An 11,362-nucleotide genomic window follows, 5' to 3' on the forward strand; every position below is an offset into this window, starting at 1 on the left:
ACAATATTGCTCCGGTTACTCTTGTCAGGCGGTAGAGGGTTAAATCGTTGCATATTTAATACTGACGATAATGTACCTCTGTATCGCAACTCTGTATAACCACCCCGTATACAAGATGTGTTATCTGGACTGATGGGTCTTACTTATCCCTCACTACCTTAGTCAACGTAACCCGATCCTCAGGTAGAGCTTAATATAATGAGTTCAAAGTCATGAGCGCAACCTCGGACATATACGAGTTTTATGTTTTTGAGTAATGCATTCAAGTAATGAGTTTTGTATTTATTGAAACTTCTATGAGATTTAGGCCTATGAGTTTGATCACTAAAACAAATTGTTATCTGCATCAGATATGCGCTAATAAGTCTTGTCCCCTTATGAGAAGGATACTTAAATATCGACAGGATACGCGGAGGATGCTTCACGTATCGACACACTGCCCATTTATGAAGTTTAACACTCAAGTCGGCGTTACGTTTCAGCATGGTTCAGATTTTCCTTATCTTATCAGGTTCCGCTAGACATGAGGAAGAAATGCGAAACCTTCTGACGAGCTTATACCTTCTGATATTTTTTAGGGCACAGGGGTTGACGACTCCCTTTTTTTAATGGTTCCATTTTATGAGCATAATGGACCACTGGCCTTCATCAACGTGATGTCCATTAATTTCACTGACAATTAGCATGAATGAAACATGTAATATTTAGGGCGATAGATATCTAGACCCACAAGATAGTCTAGATAACAGTCAACTTGACGCAAAGATAGAGCAGCCTTCGCCTTCAGTGTTGCAGGCAAACTCTTTGGAGACTGTGGCAGGTGTGCTTATCAGCTGCGGCGCGGTCTCTACATGTCATTAATTTTGCTAAACATTCCTGGAGTTAAGAAACTCTTTATTCATTAAATTCATTATTACTGGCGTAATCATGTCCGGCCATCCTGTACTTATCGTTGTTCTGAACAAAGAGACTCAAGAGTTCGAGCTGGACGAGGAAGCCCTACGGGGTGTCCTGCTGAGTCCTGAAGTCGGCGACAAACCCGTCTGTGTGGTGGCGGTGGCGGGGGCGTTCAGGACCGGCAAGAGCTTCCTTCTGAACTTCTTAGTGAAGTACTGCGTCAATGAAGTGAGACTTGTGAAAACCTCAAGTCTTTCATTTTATTCATGAGACTTGCGAGACTTACATTGGGCAAAAAAATGATCCGACACAAAAGAAGAACTTTATTTAATTAAGGCTTAATAAAAAATAACCAAAACAAACACTATTCAAGTGTAAATTTACACTTGAAATACAAATATCATATCAAAACAATGATATCATTAAATGTTGACACGATAATTTCAATTTTGTAAAAGTCAGATTTAAAAAGTATCCTACACATAGTAAACAAATTTACTCAATACTTCGTATGTGACCTTAAGCAGCCAGAACTGCTTCTAAGCGATTAGAATACTTGTTCACATCAATAACACACGTGCTAATAGGAGCCCAATCTTCCTTGCAAATTTATTTCAATTGGATGAGATATCTTGGATGATTTCTCTCTTCTGCACCCTCAATTTCAATTCCCGCCACAGATTTTCAATCGGATTGAGGTCAGGTGACTGGCTTGGCCATTCCAATAACTCAATGTCCCTCTCCTGAAACCTTGCAAAAGTTGCCTAGCCGTGTGCTTCGGGTCATTGTCTTGTTGTAATATCCAACCTCGAGGTAGGTTAAATTTTTCGGCTGACTTCACGAGACATCTATCATGAATGCCCCTATGCATTTCGGAATTCATCCTTCCTTCAATGATTTCCAATTCCCCAGAGCCTGCAGAAGAGATACGAGTACAACCCCAAAGCATTATGCCGCCACCTCCAAACTTCACTGTTGGGACGGTATTCTTCGGGTGAAACTTAGAATTTTTCTGTCTCCAAACACGACTGACATAATTCCGACTAAACAACTCAATTTTAGTCTCATCTGACCATAAAATTTTATCCCAAAAGCTTGAATGCTTACTCACGTGTTCTTGCGCAAAGTTTCGGCGGTTCTTTACGTGAGTTGCCTTCAAGAGAGCGGTTTCACTTGGTGACCGATCCCCTGCCTCGAAGAACTGTCTTTTATTGTAGGGTAACATGGGGCCAACCCACCCCTTTTTTAAACTAAATTTTTTATGAAGTTTTAATTGCTACTAGGTAGTTCTTTGCTTTGTTTAAACTTACAAGTAATGAGGAATGTATAATGTGAATTAGAAGCCAATAGAGTTATTCAATTTTTAGTGAAACACTACATCAATGGGCCCATTGCCCCACCCATGGGCCCATTGATTGAAATGGGCCCATTGCCCCACCCCTGGGGCAATGTCCCATGGGCAATTGGGGCAAGGCACCCACCTCTGGTCCCTCTACCCTAATTGAATATTTTTTTTTTTTGTTTTAAAGATTATGAAACAACACTTTACAGTTTAAAAGACGAAAAATGTAATAAAAAATATTACATTCATTCATTTATTAACAACTTAAAAAATCATATCCTTGACTTAAAAAAATATATTCTTGGCTTAAAAAATCATCACTGACGTGAAAAAATATTTCCTTGACATAAAAATATATATCCACGACTTGAAAAATATATATCCTTGACTTGAAAAATATATCCATGCCATGAAAATTCATCCTTGACATAAAAAATGTATCCTTGACTAGAAAAAATATGTATACATGACCGAAAGAAAAACTTCGTTCCAGTTTTGTCCATAATCCAGATATTATGTGTAGGAAATTCGTACTTGCTCCTGATTTCAGACAAGGATGCAGTTACATATCGTATTTTCCTAAACAAAGAATTCCAGTTTGCGTCATCTCGCTGTCTCTTTGCCGACGCAACGTTTACTTGGCAATTTGAACTTTTTGTAATTTGTCATTCCTAATTTCCTCCAAAACATTCTCAAGTTTAGTCTGAGAATAGTTGGCTGTATGGTCTTCCTTTTATAGTTGCGTATATTGTTGTAAGGGTGAAGCAGAGATAAGGGGTCATAAATACGCACAGTTAGAAACTATATAGAACTTGCTGCCCTGAGGCAGCAAATAAAAAAAGCATACAATATGAAGTGTAATTTGTAATTCAAAAAGCTCGCCATAGTTTTGAAGAGCTCATTGAGACAAATCTAATGATGTATAACACAAGACTTCACAGAGTGATATTGAGCCTACCATGGGCGCTTTGCCCGCGACACGCATGGGCCCGTTGTCCCACTAGGTATCATTTCAATTTATATAGTGTCAGCATTTTAGTTTAAAAACTAATAGTCTAAACTTGAAGTCAAAATTATCCCCATATATAATACTTTCAAAATATAATTCACAGTACTTTCAAAAGCTTCATATAGAGTAATCGACAACAGTTTTTTACAGCTACAAAAAACTTTTATCTGGGACGCCCTGAAACGTGAAAATTTTTGTAGGACGCCCTGAACGTGACAGACTAGTCGACACATGGAATGATTTACATCTCAGAACAGTATCACCAACTGTCGAAATTGGGATACTTAGCACAGATTAAATTTTTCTATATCCCAAATCATCTCTGAGAGGCTGAATGATTGATTTTCTAGTTTATTCGGACAATTACGCAGTTTTAGGCATTGTTGAAGAGCTTAAAATTTAGGCCACCTTCTAATGACGATGCCAGGTAATGAATGACTGCAGTTAGAAAGATGTCTATGACTTTTTTGCTGCATTCTAGAATATTCCAACGTTTTATGACTCTAGAATAGTCCTCCAAAAATAATGAATGAGAAATTATTGGCAAATCAAATTATTTTATTACGATGTGTTGGATACTTTTTTGAACCTTGGTTTTCACAAAATTGCAATTATCAAGTCAACATTTAATGATATTGTTGTGTTGATATGATATTTGTATTTCCCATGTAAATTTAAATTAGATTAGTGTTGGTTCATGTTATTTTAGATAATAAGTTTTAATTAAATAAAGTTTTTCCATTTTGTCAGATGCTTAGGTCAGGTGCACCCACTGTAAGACCAAAGTGATAAGACCCCCTTCAGATGAAACATTCCAAAACTTGTGTGATGAAATATTCAGTTACCCCCGGTCAATAATTGAATTCGTCTAATTATTGGGCAATATGTAGGACAGACGTTGAAGCAAAGGTTTTAAGTTATGTGAAACCCCGTGTCAGCGAATTGCAGCCGCAAAACATTCTCCAATAAATTTCCTTTAAATTAAGTTTCATTCAGCTTGACTTACGCTGATCCTACGTTGCTCAGGGCTTACCGAACTGGCTGGGTGATCCGTCGCAGCCGCTGGAAGGTTTCGTCTGGAGCACAGGCATGGAGGGGCAGACCGCCGGCATTTACATTTGGAGCGAACCTTTTACTATCTACGCTAAACCAAGCGGCAAAGAAGTGAGTTCAATCTTATAGGATGGAATGTGTACTCTTAAGAATTACCATCGGCTTCTGATTCTATCAGTTACACACGGTAAACTTTTAAAACTTTTTCCCGTGTTATCCTAGAAACAACTACATTTTGTCCTCAGACTTGTTCCACAAATCTAAATAACGGACTTACTATCAACGAGCAATCAGCATCTATTCGAAAGCTGAATACGGTATGCCTTTAACGTGAAATGTTTTGACGCACTCCAATATCATTGGGCAGCGAGTGTGTTTTACGAAATTCTCGTAGTCTGTCTTTGTCCAATTGACTCGTTGAAAACTGTTCACATTAATTAATTTTTCTTCGTTAGTATATGTACTCTAAATGGAGAAGGTGAAGAGATATCTAATTATCTGTTGTTTGCAGGTGGCAGTTATTCTCATGGATACTCAGGGCACGTTCGACACCCAGACTTCGCCGCGGGTATGTCCAGTGGGCTCGTATCTACAATCAACAGTGATTTTCTGTCTTCCTTATATATAACTATCTTTTTTCGTTAGTTTGAACTATTTTTTATGAATTATCTAAGAAGATTTATTTGGAGAAACAACTGTATTTAACATATCAACAACAATTTACCATTGATAAACTCTATTTCCCACGGCGATGAAAAAACACTGCGGACATGAACTTTTTGTCCTCGAGAGGGTTAATTTTTAGTCCGCAACATTATGGTCTTTGAGATCACGAGTAAATTGAGTGTCCCTAATATGAAGAACGATGGAGATCTTTTCAAAGTGCTCTCTTTTCAATTCGTGATAGAAAACTGCACTTATATTTAGAGGTATTTCTGAATAAAAAGCGATCATTTGATTTAATTCAAAATAATTTAAATATACAATACAGCAAATCAGTTCTATAGCGTCGTCTTTTTTTGCCTCTGTTGATCGGGCAAGTGACACGAACGGCTGGAATTGGTCTGTTCTACCTTCACCATCCACCCATAAATCGATTTAAAAGGCCTCTTTATCAGCTAGGTTGAGGCCTCCCCTGTCAAAATTTTCGTGCCGATTAAGGTCGTTTTAGAGGAACTATATTCGGCTTAGGGGTGAATCAGGAGCAAGTCGGCCACGTAGGGTGTTTTGCTTCTATTTACCAGCCTCTTTTGGAAGTCAATTGCCCGGTAGGCCAAATCTGCGTAATAAGATTAAAAAGAGCAGCTGGTCAAGCTTCGTCATGATGCCCCTGGTCAAACGCTGATGACGCTATCGCACGATGGGGCTGGTCAGATGCTGAACAAGGTAAACGCACGAACAATCGAAGTTCCCGCCATACGGGGGTATGCCGGTATGTGGGGGTCTACCTCCCGCACCCCCCATCCGGACAGAGCATACCGTTGCAGCAATTGAATAGGAAGGCGCCAGTTTGAATCAAACCTTCAATCGATCAGTACGTAGTGAAGAGTGCTCATTGCTTATCGAAAAGGTACTAGCCTATTATAGTTTTGTCTCATTCAGAGAGCTTTAAACAATTTGATGCTTTCAGAGAGCTTTAAACAATTTCCTTAAATTATGACGTATTTGACTGGAAAATTTAAGATTAACATGTGCTACTCCGTTCTATTGTGTGATCTTTCGTAAATAAACGCAGAAATTCGAGGCCCTTGCAGAACTGTTTGCTCTATAGAAATTTAATGTGACGAAAGTTACATGAAATGAAACGGCAAATAATTCAACGATTATTTTAAAAACAACGTTGTTCATTCAGTAGGATACATGGATTTAATAGGAGAAATTGGCTTGACTTGCATTACCTCGAATCAGGGATACCTTTTGATGTATCGATTGAATTTTTTATTTGCGATTATTGCCCTCATTTCTAACCACGCCATGTCATAAAAGTTACTAGCTGTAAACGTCTTTGCATGAAATTGAGCCTCTGATAGACTGCTCTGATCTTAAAACTGAGCGAGTAGTGCAAAATAGACTGCATATATATATAACGTACAGAGATTGAAATACCCCCTCCCTTCCCCCCCCCATAAGGGGGAGAAGGGAGGGGGAATTTTTTTAAGCATTTTTCATATTCGGCCGTGTCTGTCCCGAACGTATCAGGTACCAAATACGCGCGCCCCACGATCGCCCCAAGCTCAACGAGTAATTTCACAAGATTCCATTTCGGCGCTTATTTCGCTACGGCAACCGGAACCTAAAGCGGACATAGAGCTTCTAATTTACCCTAAGATAAGAACTTGCGGCGTCCGTGTGCCAGCGGCTGACAGGTCTTCGAATTTCGATAGGGTCATTTCTTTCTGAAGCAAATGTTTCAATTAAACGCTTTACTGATCGTTACCAAGTTTCTTTAAACAAGACTTTCTTCGACGAGCTCATTCCAACAAAAGCTATTAATTTTTACAGGGAAATGTGTCATCCAGGCACCAGAAGCCAAATCATATCAAACGTAAATTTTATACAACACAGATAAGATTTTTTTTGCAATAGAACCCTTGTATAATTTTTTTGAAGAGTTTATTGGAAAGTTCATCTGACCATTTTCTCACTCATTGCAAGTTCTTTCTTCTATTGTCTACCGCTCTTTCGTAAACGAACGGAGTTGATTTCAAGATTTTTTTCGTGAAAAGAAGTATCATGAGCCTTCATTGGACTAACTTATTCGCAAGCACAGCTAAAGATCGCTTATACACTGTCTTTTCTTATTGTAATGGCTATGGTCTCTTCTAAAATTTATTTTTCTCCAGGATTCGACGTATATCTTCGCCCTGACGCTGTTGACCTCCTCCGTGACGGTGTACAACCTCATGAACAACATCCGCGAGGACGACCTCACTAACCTGCAGACGTTCAGCACCTACGGAGCCTCGGCACAGAAGGAGATCAAAGAGTCGCGCGCATTCCAGGTACAGATATGTTCATTTCAAGTATTACAGTAAATATTAGCAAAAATAGAAGCATAAAATTTTCAAGAAGTTCTGTATGCATGACCTGTCATTTGAACTGGTCGGATGGCAAGTAATCATGTGGTTATATAGGTATAGACAACCTCCATGCCTTCGAGCTTCCCCGGGCCCTGTTGATGTCGTCCACGAAAATGCAGCACTTCGGCCAACAGAATATATAATATATTACCAATAATACACAGCATCTGCTAAGATCCTTACCGTTAACGGGCCAATAGATCTATTTCTGAGCAGAAATACAATGAACGATTCCAATTTAATTCGATTAATTTCTGACTCCATCATTTGTTTTACTGCTGAATTCTCTCTTTCATAACTAATTTCTCGCTGCGCATTAGGTAAATTCTGACTGAAACTCATTCAGTGGAGTTTGATTCCAACGTCGGATTGCAAATTACAAATTTAGATATTATAGATTATTCTGAAGAAATAAACTCATTGAACAATTGGATCCTTGGTATCCTTAGTATTTGTTTGGGACGTAGCAGTCCCAGGTCACGATGGATCGCCGCCTCTGATTATCGCTCATCCGCCCTCATTTGGGCCACCTGATGCACGATGCTGTTGCTTGCTTCTCGCCGCTGGTAGGTTTGTAGGGGAGGTCGATCTGGGATTGTGCTCAGGAACACGTCCAGTCGTCTCTTGAAGGTCTGCAGGGTGAATTCCCCATCTCTTAGATCCCTTGGTAGGGCGTTAAACAGCCTCGGCCCCGCCACGGAAAGTGATCCTTCCCGCAGGGATTGAAATCTGACTGCGGATCTGTTACGTAGGGGGGGGGACCTTGCACAGTCTCCCCCTTCTCTCGTTGTGATATGTCTCAATCCCGAAGGTCTCGCTCTCGAAGTTTGGCGCCATTCCGGTTATTATCTTCCATGTGTAATGGATGACATACCTCTCCCGTCTCCTCTGCAGTGAGTACAGTGAGATCCTCTCGTTTCAAATTATAGATTAATAATCGCGTCTTTTGAAGTTATTAGAAACCTTCTCTTGAAGGTAGTTAGAACGCGTTCTCGAATTTACTTACAGACATTGTTTAAAACTTTTGAACCTTTCAGAACCTATTACTCCTGGTGCGTGACTGGAGTTTTCCTCAGCAGCATCCATGCGGCCACGAGGGCGGTCAAGTTGTACTGGAGAAAGTGCTAGGCCAACTAGGGGTAAGTTGTTCAGAATATATGTTGCAATTACAGATTTCCACGTAGAATAAATATATGTATAATGGATTTACATATTTAGATGCGAATAATTAATGGTATGTCGAAATTCAGCCCTATATCTACAAAAGGTAACTCGCGTTTCCAGGATTTTTGATGCGATTGACATTGACGTCGGTTACCTTATCCTATCCGTTGACAAAAGGATGAGGAAGTCAGTTTAGGCTGTTGAAAAATCTTCATTATTGGCAGGGTGAGAGAACATTATAGTCAAGATATAAGCGTGAAGTTCTAGTATGTTTAGTATGATTGAAAGGCATCTTCTATCATGTGTACATGCGAAATCATCCGTTTCTCCGATATCGAACTTGTGAACATCTGAAATAGCCTCCCTGTTTAAACATTCATAAAAAACTGGTGAAATGTGCTGCCTCCAATGGGTCTTCAAATCAGTTACAGCAGTTGTACATTCGTGATAAAATATAAGTATTGGCGTATTTTTTCCTCTAACACTATAACATTAGAATCCTCGGCTCTCTCGATAATTATTTATGAATTTGATTTTTCAATTTATATTTTGATGGTGCTCCCCCTAATATGCCCGGAATGAAAATATAATATAGCAGACTGCTGTTATGGTTGATGTCCTTCAAATTTCCCGCAAAGGAAAAGGCGGAGAAGCTGATGAATGCGTCAACCCACCAGAGGTTGATGAGACAAGGCCTCCGTCAGAGTTTTGAGAAGCTGGAGTGCTACCTCATGCCGCACATCGGCCTCGGCGCGGCCGAAGACTCCAATTTTGATGGTCGACCAAATCGTAAGCGCCCTCTGCAGGACCTAATGTTGCTATCAGATATCATGGATCTGTCACTTGGATATTGTGGAACATTCGAGAAGCTTGAGTTACAGTCATGAGCCTTGCACACTTCAAGTGTTTTTACAAATAACGTATCTCATGCATAGAACTGAAATTGAATGTGAGTTCCATGTTAAGCGTTGGTGCGAACGGGTCTTCCTGCACTTAAAATCAATTATTCGGAAATTATTAAATAAATTACATAAAGTTAAGATCAATTTAATCTTAATTTTATGTGGCAACCGCTAACAAAATTTGACATTTAAAAAATTTTAACACGCAACCACCCGTATGAGCGTTAAAGCTGACATCTCACTTAAGTGATATGTAAGAAGTTTTTATAAAATTTTTGATAATTTATGAACAGAACTGAGCCCACAATTCGTGGAGCACATAAAGCTGCTGGTGCCTCGCCTGCTGGCGCCTGAGCGCCTCGTGGTGAAGCGTTCAGCGGCGCGGCGGGGACAGCCCGCCACCGGGGAAGAGCTGGTGGACTTCATCAAGACCTACATGGCGGTCTTCAGGGAGGGAAAGCTGGTGGAACCCACCAGTCTGGCTGAGGTTTTGAGATAGGAAAAGTTATAAAAAGATTGCTAATGTACATTCGTGCACTTCAATCTGAATATCTTGAGATGTACACGATTTTACCGTCTCTCGGTTTCATTTTTTTGCTTTTGGGACGTAATGTCTTTTAAAGTATGAATTAAGATAATGAGTTTCAGAAAGGTTGATACCATACCACTAAGAGCCCGATTTTACTCTTATTCATTATTGTTTGTCGTCAGAGATCAGTGCAAATCATCCTTTCTATTTATATTCCTGATTATTATTCCTTATATTCTGCAATGTTTCACTTATATCTAGGCCCAAGCAGCAAAACACCATACTGGACCAAATTATAAGATTTGCTTTAGAAAGTCCGTTTCGTTGATGTTTTTTTCTCAAAAATTTTCAGATGATGGCACGTGTATGCAGTAATGGAGCTCGTAATATTTCTCTTGAAGTATACAAAAATGCCATGAATTCTATTGTTTTCCCCAATGGAAAACAACTTGAGGCCTCCGTTCTCATGAGCCAACACTTCGCATTCAAGCGTGACGCCGTCGCAGCCTACCTCAGAGAAAACCAATATGCAGACAGCAGTGAACAGTTTCCGGTTGTTCATGAAGTCAAAGAGCAACTTGAAAATGTGAGTAAATGCATGAGAGAGGTCACTCCTTGCGCGAATTAGTTCCTCTTACCATCTGAAAATTGAAATTTTTAAACTAATTTTACCCATCAATTCAGACTATTTCACAATTTCAAGCTAAGAAAATTTCAAACAAGAAATTCTTTCGATGTTATTCCACTGTTTTTTAAGCCACTGATAAGCAACTTAGTGCTTGTTTGCATCGTTTCCAATTTTCATGATGACAAGAAAAAAATTTAAAATACCTGAGCCATTCCATGAGCTGGTGTCAGGTTGTCTACCGTCCCCACCCAACTTGCTGTAGGTGTAACCACGTCACCTGCTGTGACGTCATTGTTGTACGCCTATATAAGCAAGCATTCCCTACTTCAGTCACAGACCGAACCTAACCAACAACTCAGTGCTGCAGTTTTCAGATAGCCTATATCCTCATCTACAGACGACTGCGGCAATCGCGTATAACGTGATGGTGTCGTTACTAATACCTTAGTAATTTCTGTACTAATATCTCACCGCATCTAACTCTAGATAAGTTTTTAAGGATTGGAACACTCTCTTCATTCATCCTTCATGCGTATTCTATAGACGATAAAGAACTTATAGGACCCAGTTATAAATCCGAAGTTAATCCTTATATACAGTAGGGGGAAATAAATATTCGTACACTTGAAAAATCGTATTTTAATGTATGTAAGTACACAAACTTAACAGGAAAAGTGATTTAAATTATGTATAGAGACGCATAGTATTCAAAAATACTATCAAAAGAAATTAAATCTCAATGCAACAAAAAACAATGC

At 39.4% G+C, this 11,362-nt stretch overlaps 1 protein-coding gene across 1 annotated transcript in view; it reads left to right on the forward strand.

Moving 5' to 3' along the window:
- Positions 1-800: 800 nt before the first annotated feature.
- Positions 801-11,362, forward strand: part of LOC108673660 (atlastin-1-like) — a 13,495-nt gene continuing 2,933 nt past the window's right edge. The window contains exons 1-8 of the mRNA XM_047882002.1: positions 801-1,125; positions 4,275-4,412; positions 4,813-4,869; positions 7,145-7,303; positions 8,419-8,520; positions 9,184-9,334; positions 9,741-9,934; positions 10,329-10,562. Coding sequence (XP_047737958.1) covers positions 928-1,125; positions 4,275-4,412; positions 4,813-4,869; positions 7,145-7,303; positions 8,419-8,520; positions 9,184-9,334; positions 9,741-9,934; positions 10,329-10,562 — 1,233 coding nt within the window. The 5' untranslated portion in view covers positions 801-927. The remainder of the gene's footprint in view (positions 1,126-4,274; positions 4,413-4,812; positions 4,870-7,144; positions 7,304-8,418; positions 8,521-9,183; positions 9,335-9,740; positions 9,935-10,328; positions 10,563-11,362) is intronic.

Source organism: Hyalella azteca, unplaced genomic scaffold (genome assembly GCF_000764305.2).
Source record: "Hyalella azteca isolate HAZT.00-mixed unplaced genomic scaffold, Hazt_2.0.2 contig9392, whole genome shotgun sequence".
In the NCBI taxonomy this organism is placed as follows: Eukaryota; Metazoa; Arthropoda; class Malacostraca; order Amphipoda; family Hyalellidae; genus Hyalella; species Hyalella azteca.